This window comes from Phaenicophaeus curvirostris, chromosome 18 (assembly GCF_032191515.1).
Source record: "Phaenicophaeus curvirostris isolate KB17595 chromosome 18, BPBGC_Pcur_1.0, whole genome shotgun sequence".
NCBI classification, from domain to species: Eukaryota; Metazoa; Chordata; class Aves; order Cuculiformes; family Cuculidae; genus Phaenicophaeus; species Phaenicophaeus curvirostris.
This window is the reverse complement of record NC_091409.1, coordinates 4,218,714-4,234,788: the sequence shown is the minus strand read 5'-3', so window position 1 is coordinate 4,234,788 and position 16,075 is coordinate 4,218,714. Positions and strand designations below refer to the sequence as shown.

The window sequence follows — 16,075 nt, the reverse complement described above, 5'->3', positions numbered from 1 at the left end:
CCAGGCTGGGCCAGGCTCCCCATTCACTCTCTGCACCTGCCTGGGCTTCACCTCGTCTGCGTGAGCCACCCTAGCGACACATCTAGGAAACTGGACTATGCCCTGGGCAACAGCACCTACACTCTCCTCTCTCTGCTGTCACCCAGCCTTCTTGCACATAAAACATTTGCCTTATTCACAGCCACGTGATGTCAGCATCTTGGTCACTCTATCCAGTCCCCTTCATTTAACAAGCATGCAATTGTAGCAGGAGTATTTTATTCTCCAAGTATGTGATTTTGCAGTTTTTCTGATGAAACTCATCCTCTGTTTCTCTTACTGTAACCTTCAAGGACACCCAGTTCTCCTGTGTATCTTCAGTCTCCCAACTTACATCATCATCAGGGTTTTTAGTGTACTATTTGTGCCAGAATTGCTGATAAAAGCATTAAACAAGATTAGTACTAAGAATCGTTCTCAAGAAATGTCACTAGTAACTTCCTGCTATTACATTTCCATCCACCATATGACTGTTTACTCTTACGCAGCCCATTCAATAGTCTGTCAATCGATTTATCTTTTTGAGCTTTATTGATGATTTTTCCAAATAGCACTGTATGAAATTCTTCACTGTCTGCACAGATCAGATCTACCACACTTGTGTCAGCTTTACATAAAATACCCCAATCAGGTTCAGGGGCAAGTCACATCGCTGTGCAACTTCATCAGCTCTGCTAGAGGTGAGCAAAGAACACACGACTACAAAAAGAGGCAGAAGGCACTGCACCGCTTCACATCTGTTCTACATTTATGAAGTTCTTTCTGTAAATAGTTCAATAATTCTGAAAAATCTTGGATTTCTAAAGATTAAGATGGACTCTTCTAAAGCAAGCAGAATGAAACCAACACCCCAAGTGTGGCGGTTGCTGCAGAGCCCTGGGATGCCGGGGGGACAGCTCGTAGCAGCGATGCTGCCCCGGGAAGAGCTGGGGGCTGCAGCAGCCGATGGGACACGGTGCATGGCTTAGCAAAAGGGACAAACCCACTGCAACTGAAGACAACAGCAGCTGCAGGAGCTCCCTTCTGACGGCAACGCAAACTGACCTTTCAAAGTCAGGCGAGTTCACAAAAAACTAAAAATCTCCCCCGAAGATATCTGATAGAAACCTAAGGATAACATCAGTTTCTCCACATTTTTAGGAAGCATCTTCCAACTGCTCTCTTCAGCGGGACACCGTGCACAGATGGTACCTTCTGTACTACACTGATCTGCAGACTCATCAGCATGTGCTTATGATCTTTCACTTTTCCTCTGTAATCCATTCATGCCTTTCATTTAGATTTCAACCTCTTGGAAACCACAAAATCTGATGTCTTTGTTGAAATACGACACATTTAACAAAAACAGAATGTGTGCAAATACACTCCTTTTCCAAGTATTTCAGACCCAGTGCAATGAAATTGGATGACAGCGCACACACAGTTACATAAACCCGGCTGTTAAAATTACATGTCATTATATAACAGGTGAAAACAGGGGCTACAAACCTGACATCGCAGCAGGCAGCACATGCTGACAGGGCCTTAAACGCAGATATTTAGTTAAAGCTATAATATGGCATAAGAAGCCAGTATCTGACACTCCACTAGAATTAAGGCTTTACTATTCTAGCATTTTATATGTTTTAAATAAGCCATTATACCAGAGCGAAATTAAGCAGAATAATGTGCCGCCTCTCTCTTAGGGCAGAACATCTCCTCAAAATCTTACATCAAAATAGCAAAGACTGTTTCATAGGAGTTTCAGGAACTACAGCCTGAGGAAGGCAAGGCTGCCCCAAATTTAGCTTCAGTCTGTAAAATTCTGAGAAACTTATAAATTGTTTGTGAGCTTCATGCCACTGCACTCAGGGGCTGATTTCTGGAGAGACAAGCGCAGCACCAGTGCAGTGGTACCGAAAGGCTGTGTAAAAGCCAGTCAGCAATTCTCAAGAGAACAGAGTCCACTGTTCTTAAACAACATTACTCCAAAGCAAAGATTTAAAACATTTCTCCTCACTTTCTGTGAATGTGAAAACAATTCTGTTCTGATTAAAGTACTCCCTGTCCAAAAGATCCTTCAGCTTATCAGAACCAAAACCACTGTCACCTTTAATTCCAAAATTAGGTCCCACACACAGTTTAAAGGAGCTACCAGGAGTGCAACATATACAGCTCTATTAAAGAGAAATTCAATCTCAGTACACGACAAAGACAGGTTTGGTTTTGAGTGCTTTAGAAAACAAAGAATTAACATTTATAACACCAAAATTCTGTAACATACCTACCTATAAATTTACCTAACTACTACCCCAAGAACAATGAATGTGTACTGCTTGCATCTTAAAACCTGATGTTTATATAAGGACTGGCAATGTAAAATCGTTATTTCTATTACTAAGTTGTCATCTGCCTGAAAAAACATAGAAACAAACGCGAGCAAAGGTAGAGTGAAGGGTCCTGAAAGCTGAAGTTTAGGAAAATACTCCATATTGAGACCAATACAATATTTAAAAAAGCATGGTATGTGCCAGTAAAGGAAACAGGCTTTTAATTCTGAAAGTTCATCAGAAAGATGAAAAGAATCCACATCTTTATAGCATGAAGATAATTTGTAGCTAGAAACCATGCTAATTTTCATTATCACTTCATTGATTTCTATGCATTTAATATGCTTGCCTGCAGCTAGTATAGATGACAGACAGCTTTACTTTGGAATTGTCCCGAGCTTTAAAAAAAAATCTCAATTTCTCTCTGGAGAGCGCTTTAATTTACATATTAGTCATTGCAGAGCTTACTGGATATGTGCAAGCCTTCTCCTGAAGCACGAGTGCTCTGCCTGCCCCATCTGTAGCTACCACACTGCACCGGTTACCTCCTCACTGGGACATTCCCCAGAGCTCAACTGCAGCCGAGGCACGATTCTGCAATCACATTCATGCTCAATTTGACACAATAGAAATCCCAAAGACAACAGATCAATGAGTGTGCAAATGCAGCCATGCACAAGGAGACTGACAGGATTAGAGTCCGTTCATGTTACAGTTCAAAGTATTTTGGGGATCAATTTTTATTTTGTTGAAGCAAGCTCCTCAAGGGCGATGTGTTTAAATATTTTACATTTTATTAAGTAAAAAAGTGAAGCCTTGATTTTTACATTTTGATTTTTTTGTTTCAAGTAAAACGCAGTAGGCTTTAGGTCTCAATTACTTTTTTTTGTTCCAGGCCAGAAAAGATGAGTGACAAACCATATAACCTATCGGTAATTAGTTTTTCTTGTGCCATTATTAAAATTTATTACAAGTAGTAAAACAAATCTGCTTGTTCATAGAACTCATTTTCTTAACTAAAGTGTCAGATTTCATTCATGCAGTCTCCCACTACTACATGCTTTGATAGAATTATTTATTAAAAACACAGACTGGAGAAGTCATTGAGGAAATACATTACTTTTAATCGTGTATCATCAGCAAGTTAATCATGAACAGACATTCTGTTTAGCGGAAACACCCAGCTCTTTATGCTTTCCAAGTAAGACTCTTCTTTGCTCTTCCATTAGCAAATTTAGGCAAGTTAAGAGCTACTGACTGATTAGAGAAAATCACTTATTTTTCCCATGGAACAGAAAAGATTTAGTTGCTGGACATTTCTAACACCAAAACATTGCATCTTCAACACAAAACAAGCACGGCTTGGAAGTAAATGTTTTCATTACTGGTTAATATCAGGAAGTTCAGCAACAGCCTAACCCAGTGTGACTGCAGTCCACTCAGTTTTATTGTTACCTCAACAAGCCTGTCCAAGCACTAGTTTGACCCTGCAGTGAGCTAGTTCAGGGCGTTAAGCTGGCAAAAAACTAACCATACAAAAATAATCCCACAGGGAGGGCAAGGCTGGTTTGGACAGGCTGGTCAAGACTGTTCTCAAACCATATAAATAATTTATGCATTCCCCTTCCTCTCCAAACAAGATGCAAAGCCAAATCTATTGCTGTTACACCAGGAACAAGTGAAATAAAAAAACATACAAAATAGCTATTTCTCCATGAAATCACAACCTCTGGCTTTTACAAAAACTCAACACAATACTTTCAGATTGCAAAGCATTCCAAGAAATAATTGATTAGAGGAAGCTATTTTCAATCACCCAAAACTGCTTGAATGACTTACCAGAAACATTGATTGATGTTCCTGCATCAATAATTCCGCTGTTAGGCCTTACACAGTATCTACGTGGTGCTGTGGTCTTAACTTTGAAGCACACATTTCTGTCTGTAGGATTGCCGAGTTTCAGGTTTGTAGTGACCACATCTGTGAAAGGACCTGAGGAGGAAAGCAAAAGCCGTTTAAAAATCACACAGAAAATGCTTCCAAGCAGAGGCTAAAAGCAGGCTCTAAATCTCTGCTCGCAAATCTTATAAAGTAATTAGATGTTCATTTCCCATCTACGGCACATACAGATAATGGTGCGCACAGAGCTGAGGATGCTGTGAGGCCTCTGTGTGTTCTGACATCCAGCATGCTCCGACACTCCCAGCGCAACAGCTGAAGTTGATCATTAACAGCAAAACAAAGAGGGGGAAATAATTTACACACGGTGCCAACATAACAACATGGCATTCACGCGGTGCCAAGTCCTCTGCTGTACGATAGCTGCTCCCTTCTAACTGCTGAATCCCAGTAAGCCCAGCCTTACGGAGAGACACCATATGCACCTGTGTTATAGATGATAAATAGGGGAGTAGAGCGCGTTAATTAGAAAGGGGATGATAGCCAAGTGGCTGCTACAGATCCATCTGCACATGCAAGCTGGGAGGATCCCACCAGGCAGTCAGAAATGCCACACCAGAACCAGCAAGATAAGCACTGTGCATCCCATTTTCCTCTCCAAGACTAATTTTTTTTCCCCCCCGAAATAATTCTTTTGGCTACTAGAAAAGATAAACCAGCAGAAATCTTCATAAAATAGCCAACCGCACCCAAGACAGGAAATAACCATATGGAAATAGGAAAATTCTTGGACGCTGAGAGCAGTGGCAAAGATCAGCAAAGCAACACCAAGGGCAGGCCAACCAGCGCCTCACAGGCTCACTACCTCACTGAAACTGCTAAAATCCCTTAGGTCAGAGAAAAGGCAGTTACTGATTTTCTAAAAGAGCTGATAAATCGAACAGGTAGCACACAATTGCAGCGCTTGCTCAGACAGCAAAGAAGTAAAATTAAAAGAAATATAATCACACATTGATCAACTGTCTTTTGCATAAAAGTAATTAATTTGATAGCTAAGTATCTTCATCTGTCCTCAGAAGTAAAAGCAAATCGATCAAAGAAACAGCATTCAACATTTACTTGGAGAAATGATAGCCCTAAAATCTAGGAAGGGTTAATGATGATGATAAAAATAGTAGGAGACAACATTCCACCATCCTGCCCCTGCATCATGGTTGGCTTTAAATAATTTGTTTGCTTCCTTTTCTACTTAATTATCAGGCAAATTTGTCTCTTAAGATGATATTTAATACAGTTGTAAAAGTATTACAGTCCTGCAACCTTTATCCTTGATCCAATTTGTTTTAAGTAATTAGAAGAGGAAAAAAACCCCAAACCAATCACGCACACAAAGCCCCCAAGCAGACAACAATGCAGCATCAGCCCTGCCTGCGCGGGGAACAAGCCCAGCTTCCATTTACAACACAACCTAGAATCATAGAATCATAGAATAACCAGGTTGGAAGAGACCCACCGGATCATCGAGTCCAACCGTTCCTATCAAAACGTGGTAGCAAAAAAATTGAAGCAATAGAATTTTCAGATCCTACGACCACCATTTCTCTAAACTGGTGCCCGGTCAAACACTGAGATGTGAAGGAGAATGAAACACAGCTGTCAAGTTTCTTCTCTCTTCTGCACGCAGAGAGACTAAGTCTAATGGAAAATAACTGTGCAAGAAGCAGCCACGAGTTGTTAAAGAAGTTAAATGAGCCCAACTATCAGAAAAATCCAGCAGACATCTAGACACAAAGACAGCAGCACATCTTCAAGAAAGCTCTAACTGGGAGACGTCTAACATTTCAGGAGAAATTACTTGATGCCTAAGCATGAAGGATGCGCCTTTACTAAAAACTCAGAGCTTGAGCTATTCCTGCATAGAAGGAGGGTCGTCTGCACAAAGCCCTAAAGCTGCAGCTGCATCCTCAGTAGCGTTTTACTTGTCTGCACGCTGGGACAGATTTCCTGTGGGAAATACCATGTTTTTACTTGGCTGATCCAAGAATGCATGTGGATTTGTGCGGCCCAGCACGGAGCTGCTGTTTGTAACAGTAATACGACAATAATTCTGTGCGTACAATAATTTCCAAATGGAGTTACTTACTGCTAACATAGATCATACCAAACTATTCGGCAGCAAAACCTGTCAGCAGAGCAAATTCATTCCTTCTTGTCTGCTTGACATTTCCTCTTCTTTTCTGTCTGCCAAACATTAAACAGTTTCTTTTGATGCATCTTCCCCAGATTCCAGGTTCTGCACATCAGCCAGCACAACTGTACTAGAAGGCTGATGTCTTCTGCAAACTTGTGTGCAAGCATCCTCCTTATGGCACTGCCACTAAGATACCAAAGCAAAGCATAACACAGCAGACAAATGCAGGGTTAAAATGCCATTAAAGGTGTTTTGAAGCGTATAAAAAAAGAAATAAACAACCGAGTATTAGTTGGGGGTAATTAGGGCACGGCAGTGCAGTATCATCAGCTTGGTTAACCTGCCTTTTAAAATCAAGGCCATGAAACCTTGACAGCCTGTTGCCAGATTACTACAGCCCAGGTTAGACGTTTTTGAGGGAGGCTGGGGTATGTGCAGGAACTGATCCCAGGATAAACACAAGCTAATTCTGTATTGGAGACACACCTTTGCTTTCCAACATCCATACCTGTGCACTGCAGGTAAGGTTGGCTTGGCTATGAGCAGTCGTATGAGACACCTACCCTGGAGCTTCATTTTTCAACACAAGGCAGTAAGAATTCTGGAATCACACCAACAGATATGGAAAGATAAAATGCTCTACATTTCTTTAGCCCTTCCTGCAAGTGGATGGACTATCGATACAAGTATATGTGACACCTGGATAACACCTACGCTCCTAAGGTGGGCAGTAAGAACTACTGGTGTGCCTGGATGGTACTTGGGCTAAAAACAACAAGCAGAGTCTGCAGTGCAGACAGACTCTTACTGCGTGTCTAAACAGAAACCACACTCTTAAAAACCACAACACTTATTTCATAACGCTCAAAACAAACTAATGTATTTTTGATTGCTCTTTACATTTCTTGGTAAGTGAAACATATTAAGGCAGGTTGCTTTCCAAATCACAATTCACACTTGTTAAAGAAGCCAAAAAGGAACTATTTTTCCTCCCATGTTTTAAAAGATCATGAGAAAAATGCCACTGGTGTCATCCTGAGGACAAAGTTACGGGAAAGTCAGGGTCTGTACATGCCTCATGTGATATAGGGTTGTAATGGGAGCGAGCTGTCTAGAAGGAAGACTGTAGTAAACTGAATTTGGTGGTGAACATTTGGAATATTCCACAAGAGCTTGATGACTTTTTCCTACCAGTTGGAACAAAGTCTACTCATGTTAATGCAACCTGGGCATCTAGAGACATGTAAACTACCAGTACTACTCAAAGAATAGAAAAGATCACCTCCTATACTCATGCAACAACAAACAGCAAGAGGTATCACGGTTTTTTTGTAGGATCACTTTTCAGCAGGGTTAGTTTCAAACTACAGCTGTGCCTTTCCACCCAGGAGCAACACATACAACCCTTCCCATTTGAAGATCACCGCATTATCTTAGAATTTGCCACGCTCCATTTCCTATTCAAACACCAGCACTGTATCAATCTTTCCTGAGCATCCCATTCTGCAGTGCACTGCATTACAATATCCCAGATCATTTTAGTAACAACACAAAAGGCTGAGAATTAGGTCAAAAGAACATTATGTCAATTCCATTTAAATTTTAAATAACTCTCATTGCAATAAAAATTGCCCATAATTGCACCAGCAAATCCAGGCTGATAACTTTTTGATCAGCCCATCACTTGCTTTAAGATTCTTGCCGCTCCCTACTCACAGTAAGGGTGTTATACAGCTACATCATTTGTAACGAATCTTAATACAATTATTCTCACCTTAACCAAACCAAACAATCCTCACACACGTGTATGTTCAGAGCAGCAAGACCACTGTTGTAGCACAGTTTGTATCTGAAAGAAGCTAGAGCAAGTATCAGCAGAGGTACCGCAGGAACGCTCAAACCATACGGGCGCAGACCTTTGCAGATTTTTAAGTGCAAATACTACTATAGCTTTATAATTAACTACATGCATTAATTGGACCACAGCCCCAGGGATGCTTTATTCCTGTATCAGTCTGTCCCACTGCTGAAAGGGGAGGTGGTCTGACCCCTCATCTCCCCCAAATGCTTGTGATAGCTGCAGAGAGTTCATCTGGTTGCACTTAAAGCTGAGCAAGGGAACTACCGGGACTGAAAATTAATCCACTTATGAGACAGGCAGTGAGGGAAGGGGCAGCGGGGATGAGGAAAAAGGAGAACTGGCTCCCCGCCAGATCAAGCTGTACTCAGACACCAGGGAAGCTGCATCTTTCTGCACAGCATTCTGCCAAATTATGGCAACAAGGTCCTATATTTAGCAGGTTCAAGCTAGCACAGGTAAGCATCCACACTGCAGTCAAACTTGTACTGTTGGCATAGTTGTTAGTAATTACAGCACATGCCTATTTTTTTGTGCTTAAAACTAATGCAAATTCTTGTCTGTTTAAATCCAGGCATCCCCTAAAAAAATTTAAAAAAATAGTGAACCGGTGCTTTCAGAGCAAAAGCATTGCAGGAGCAATTGATAAAATCACAGTTACGTTAAACTGGTAACCACTGATCAACAAGACTAAGAATAAATTCTCATGAAGCTGCCTGGGTTATTCCTAGAATGTCTGAGATGCACTTTCATCAGCTTTCCATAAACAATTTTTACCACTCCAGCTCGGCATCACAGACACGTCTGAAGACAAGGTAATTAGAAACAGGCAGAAATACAAGCACAACTTCTAGGGAGACAGCACCTCTTGTACTTCCCTTATGGAAAGCAGCAATATGCAACAATGGGAGGGGAAGGACATATTTCACCATGGTTTAATCCCATCTATGTGTCAGATGAAAGTCATTAATCACTTGACTTATTAATCAGCCATGGAAAGGTAACCAAGGAATCTTTAATAAGGGAGATGGTGGAAAGCAGCAGCAAAGAAACTTGAACTGTTTTGTGGCTATTCTCAAGAGCCCAAATCCTACACAGCGATGTGCCCTGACTAGCAGATGTCACACGAACAGTGACTCACCCAGTCAAAGAGCCACACTGACCCTGAACGTGACACTTCAGGCTCCCTTCTCCATCACACACAACACGCTGGCTCCTGTCCCATGGCATGAAACACTTCCCCATCAACTTGGTCAGCCCCTCACACAGAGGATGTACCTTGTCCTGCTCTGGCACACATAAACCTAGCACAGAGCCCTAAGTGTGAGCGTATTAACATCACTGACAATAAAAAACCCACCCCCAAGAACACAGTTATGTCTCCATCTGACTATTTCAGCCTTTCTACTTACAACTTTTCTTATCATCCTACCCGAGCTGTGTCTCAGCTCCTTCACTATGCCTCTGACAGTATCAAGTGATTTCATCTTAATTCTACAATTTCTCCCATGCCACTTTCGGAGGGAGGTCTTATCAGCATTAGAGAGACCATCAACATAAAAACACTAGCAATGAGCAAGAGGGCTCAATAACAGGTGTAGAACTTGACTTACTGTACACTTCTTTTTAATGTTATATATTAAGATGATGACCTTTGAAGATAAACACCAAAATGAAAAAAGCTGAAATGTCAAGCAAGATATCTTGAGCTATCAGCCAGGTGCCAGTGAATCAAGAACACCCGAGATCCAATCAAACTCTCCCACCATCTTACTCTTCTTCAGACAAATCACTTCAGCGCCTGATCTTCTGCTATTAAGAGCCTTAAGAGTCGACAGCAACTCCAAAACAGAAGCAGGTTTGGACCCTTACAGTTTTCCTCACTGTGAAGTCATGAGAACACTTATCTAATTACAGAGCATCTTGTGAGGATTAGTGTTTTTAAAAGTACTGTAAGCCAAGTTTTAATCATCATCTGGCTTTGGAGACATTCATAATTAAGTGAGCATCCTCAACTTTTGAAATCAAAGAAGTCGAAGAATGAGAAACAAGAAGTGCCTGTGTTGCATAAACATCTGATTTCACAAGGAACTCACAGAGAGGATCCAACAACCCCAAATTTGGTAATTATTTTTAAGAAAAGCTTTGGCTTCTCTTAGTCCTCACATAAACTACTCGCAAGCCTTTCAAACTCAGCTCTGATTGAAAATACACATAGTTAGAAAACACCACCCCGTGGAATGGATTTCTTTACTCTTACCACGACTGTCCTCACCTGAAAGAGCCGCCCCCGAAGCAAAGTGACAGGAGGGAAGTGGTCATTTCCACTCCTGCCGTGTCAAGCAGTAGAAGCCTTGATGAAAACCTATTACAAAACCAGCCATCCAAATCGTCCCATGCAACAGCTGACGCAGTGGAGTAATATTTTTAAAAGAGAGGATCTTAAGAACCCAACAAAACTACGAGATCCAGATGCCAAAGTTAAAACAAGGTTTGCAGTAAATTATCCCATTTGGATGGATTAATCAGTGACCTTCCCTGGCCTATCTTGGCAAAAACTATTTTAGCTACGGTATGCCTCAGGCTTAATGGGGGAAAAAAAGAGAAAAAACAAATATGAGACCGAAGGCATATATTTCAAGGTTTCTATTAGCATGCCTTTTTTGTCACCTTTCATTCCTCAGAGGATCATTAACAGTTTGACTTCACAGTTGTAGGAACTGTGAGGCCACACATAAGGCTGCCAAGAGGAATGTAAGAACACGTCCTTCAAATAATTTTGGGACCAGTGAGATTTGTTTTTTCCAACTCTCCTCTTCAGAGTTTTATTAGACTCAAACATTACTTACACCATTATTCAGCAACAAAACTGCACAACATTTTCTCTACATCCTAAACTTAAAGCCGTTTTCTACACACAACTGTATAAACAAGAGGCTGATAGCAGAGCTGGCTAGCTTCTAGAGGTAGATCTCTGTTTCAACTGTGCTTTCATATCCTTTTAGAACCAAGTGCCAAGTATATCCTATTTCTTTGTTCGTTCCACTCTCAAATATCACACATACCAACTCTTTCCAGATATGAAAACAACTCATCGTGGCGCGGCCTCTTTTCATAGTGGAATAGTTGCTACATCTCCTTCAATAAGCAGGACATAGCAAGACCTACTTGTAATAAGACACTTATTCTACACAGCCAGAGCCTCAGTCATGGGGGCTGCTGGGTGGGCATTGACAGGGCTCTGAAACACCAGCCCCCAGGGAGAAGCGAGGATGCAGCAGCAGAGAGATGATGCCCTGATGTACCAGCTTCCCTGGCAAAACCACAGCTAAAGGCTGAAGTCAGTCCCCTAGAAGAAGGATCGTGATTTATATCATCATCTCAAACCATGCCTTTACCTGTAGTCTTGTGAAGTCATTTTTCACGGTCTAATTTCACCACTAATTTCCATTTCAGATGCACACTAAAATAGTAGGGAAGCAGCAGCCCAACTACTCTAATTTTATGCTCATATATATATCCCTCAAATAGACAAATTCAACGTGTAACTTAAATAGCAACTGAGAAAACATTTTAAGTACAAAACTATGCATAAAATGCAAATACCAGAAGAAATGAGCAAAATCAGAGATTTTGCGATGCACAATCAGCAGCTGCTTTTCTAGTAAGTTAAAAAAGAAGTTAAATAGGCAGAAAGAAGCTAATTATAGCTACAAATAAGGAAGGAATGCTGAATTTAGCAAGATACAATTCTGGGAATCACTTGAAAACTAGCCTTTTAACTGTGCTTTCAGAATCAAAGAAAAAAGAAAAAAAATACCAAACCAAAACCAAATCAGAAATTTAGTCAGAGGCAGTGAGACAACTTAATTAGGAAATAAAAACATGACAGCTTAAACTGTCAGGTATAGAACAATACAGAAATGTGAGGCTGCATTCTCCAAACCGAAGCTCCTCCAAGCGTTACCTGCACCACCGTACGATGCTGTAAGCACAGGGTAAAACCAGTCATTAAAAAAAAAAAAGGAAAAAACAATCTTACTGCCATTAAACCCTTGTTTCTAGCCAGGTACAAATGTAGGACAGTGAGAAAAGGAGACAGTGCAAACCAGAGGAAATTGTGCACACAAATATTTTGCGAAGATGCAAAATACATCGTTAATTCACGTATCACAAGAAGCTGCAGTTGCAAATGTAAACAGGCAACAGCACCACCAAACATGAACCTGCACAGGGAGGGCTGGACTCCCGCTTGTGAGAAACATTAGAAGCACCAGTGAGGATGAAGTAACTGGTTAGATGAAAAGGAGCATTCATGGGAAAAACAAAACAGTGCCATTTTTTTAATTAAAGAATTACAGAGTCATTTGCCATGCCTTCTACAAGCACAACTAACTTGAATTAGGTCTTTAAACGTGTTTGCAGAAACATAAGATTTGGCTCCACAGCGAGCAGCACACCTACAGGATTTTAGAATTTGCATTGTAACTAGATCACCAGGCAAACCTCCCCCTTCTCTATTTTTTCCACCTCTCACGGTAACCAACCAAGAAAACAGGATTAAATTTAGAACGATAAAATCTTTAATCCATAACACCATGGTATGAGTGACTTCGTTTCCAGCTCAGAGAACCAGACACTAAAGTAGTTTAGCAAAGAGATTATTTTCATAAAGTATTTATAATAATGTGGGATAAAGCACTGCAGGCAGCAGCAGTACCCAGGCTGTACAGATGCTTTTGGGGCCAGAAGAATTACAGTTGAAGTAAGCAATTTTCAGAACAGCCACACTTCAGAAAGGACGGACTCAGTCACCTCTCAGTCTGGACTGTCTTGCTAGTGTAAACGCTCAATCACTTCAACCCGTGTGCATTTTAGTCCCACGCTGAATTAAACATGGCAATGGTGATTCACTTTGCATACATCTTCAATGACAGCAAGAGTGTAACAGCTGTTCCAGGCTGGGGACACAAATCCCTCTGCAGGAGAGGTTGCCGAGCAGGCCAAGTTTTACATTCAACAGCATCCCAGACACATCAGAAAGCATCCAATACGTCTCTACAGCCACATCAGTCTACAAAGCATGGATGGATGGATCTATATATTAAATAAATGTTGGGTCAAACACCAGAGGAAGACACTTGGTATGAGTAGCCCCTAGTTTACATAAACTGGTATTTAAATATTGATACACATATGTAAAATAGGCTTCCTTTCTGCCTAGGGTCATCAGATGGGAAGACAATGAAAGGAAGCATCAATGTTATTTGTGGCAGAACCACCACACCAGTGTCAGTCCCCAAATGACAGGAAAGAGGTCTAACTGGAAAATAGTTCCTCATCTAACCAGATTCTCACTGAAATCGGCAAGCATTTACTTGAAGGAAAAAAAAAAAGGCTTTCAGGAGCACAGTGGAAATGTTAAAGGTCACATCCACTACAAATAAAATGATTAAATTCAAGTCTGAAACAACAGCTGTTACCACAAACAAAACTGTTACAAATATCATCAACAAAGCTTTCAAAGCCAAGCAACTACACTGACAGAAGAAGGAAAAAGGCTGTTATTGTACCAACTATGAAATGCATTCAGTAGTTATTAGTTGTTCCCTGCAGGGAGCAAACATAAGTCCAATATGGTAACAAGATAGTAGAAAATGAGTGTGACTGCAAGATGTGGGCAGAATTAGCAAGGGTCATTTGATTCCTGCATTGTCTCCAGCTTGGCAGGATGCTATGTTTAGAGGCACTCAAAAAGCAAGAAACAAGACAAACCCTCAGTCATCCAGTTTTGTTAAAAAAAAAAAATGCATTACAGCACATGTAGAAGTTTCTTATTTGATTCAAAACTCCTTTGATGTGATGGATACCTTCCAGAGCTGGGTGCATACAACATATTAAGCTTCTTTTAAAACTGTTCGTTCATAGATGTAAGCTGACCTTAGCTCATAAAGTTGGATCATTTGCTATGGTGATGATGCCTTTTTTTCCAGTTGAGTTTCAAAACAGATCCAGCAATCTATTTAAAGGTTTGTACTCTTAAGTTTTACAAACCTGATTCCAAATTAGAGCCCAATTAAACAAAATTCAGCCTTGTATTCAAAGGTAGCTAAACTATTTTATCTATTTTAAAAGAAATAAAACACTGCATGACTACTGATAAGTTTTTAATTTATAAAACCTGTGAAGTGAGGGAAAAAAGGCAACAATTTCATTTCTAATGAGAAGAGAATACCAGAAACTCCTGTGCAAATTTTAACTCCCTGTCCCTTTCATGGGTGATAAGACATTGCACATGGCATTCAGGGTAGCAGCTGGTAACTACAATTTACTGTTAAGCACCTGTGTGAACCTGCACCCACTATGATACATTATCTGTCTTCATTTTGACGTGACAGCCGTGCTCCTAGGACTGAGGGCAGCCCCCCTTACCTTATGTTTACGAGTGTGTTTTCAATATATTTTATCAGACATTTTCTGAAGTGATGAATAGCAGACACATCCCATCAACCAAATCAGACAGGTGTCAGTCCACCCTGATGAGTCTTAAATAACAAACTTAGTTTCTCACCTCTCTTTGCAATGGTTCTACAGCTCAAAGGTAGCTGAAAATGGTGCTCAAACAAGAGATTCCCAGGGAATGGAAAGAAATGAATGTATGTGTCCCATCCCTTACAATAAAAGCAAGCAGTTGATCCCATTAAAACTGCAAGACCCCACAGAACGAAGAGAAGTAACGGCAAACAGCAGTTGATGATGCTGATTTTATCACTGCATTAGGACCTGCCTTGAAATAGTAACGCTTCGATCCCATTAATGCTTATTACTCAACCGCAATTCTTAAAATCTATGCAGTACAAAATTACTCAAAAGCCCTTAACCCATAAATCCCATTGGCCAACGCCTTGAAGCAGACTGCAAGACTTTTGGGAATAGTCTTGGGAGACATAAATACATTAATTAAATTTAACAGAAAATGCAGCTAAACCTCCTTGACTGCTTCACACATCTCAACCAGTTGTTATTTGGCTTTCTAACCATCTGAGTCAAAGTCCCCAATTTCTGTTAGCCCTGTCCTCTGTTTAAGCATACAACTCAATAATCTAATTCAAACACATAGAGAGTTGTGAAGGTTTACTTGTATCTAATGCAGCAATTTTACTAGGAAACAGGCTAGACAAAGGGAGGCACGGACTGGTACATTTTCCTGCAGAAAAGTAGATGGCTACTGACACAGTGCACTTCAAACGGTAAAGAAATCCCAGTAATGACTGCCATGAAGCCGTGAACACCAGCAGGGCTCTAACAGTGTAAAGAAAACAGCATGTAAATTTTCAGCTTAAAAGATGCAGATTAATTATACTAAATAGGCAACTGCTCACAACTCTGTCAGTATTTTACATTCCAAAACGCAGCCTTTTCCAGTGGCAATGAGTAGAAATCCCTATTTATTCAATACAGAACAGAATGAGCACAGAGTCAAATTGCTCTGAACACCCTCTCCGCAGGAGCGCTTTGGTCCTTACAGACAGATCACAACAGGGATGGAGATAGAATTACACAGTTTAGTGCCAATGTCCAACTAAGTCCTTTAACCTTTCTTCCGAGACTCGACAACTGCAGGTTCAGTAAAGACTGATCCCATGTCCCTGACGCTACTGAACTGTTGGAGTGAAGAGTCTCAGCCTGGTGTCTGAGCAGAATGGGATGCTCACCTTGGATACAGGTGGTTTTGTTGCACGTCTACGCTGCAATGCACAGATCTGGCTATGGTTTAAC

The 16,075-nt window shown here is 40.8% G+C and overlaps 1 protein-coding gene across 2 annotated transcripts in view; it reads right to left on the bottom strand.

Annotated features, from left to right (window-relative positions):
• The window catches only part of VAPB (VAMP associated protein B and C), a 34,188-nt gene that overhangs the window by 13,851 nt on the left and 4,262 nt on the right, over positions 1-16,075 (bottom strand). For both annotated transcript variants that reach the window (XM_069871932.1, XM_069871931.1), the window contains exon 2: positions 4,188-4,340. In XM_069871932.1, coding sequence (XP_069728033.1) covers positions 4,188-4,340 — 153 coding nt within the window. The remainder of the gene's footprint in view (positions 1-4,187; positions 4,341-16,075) is intronic.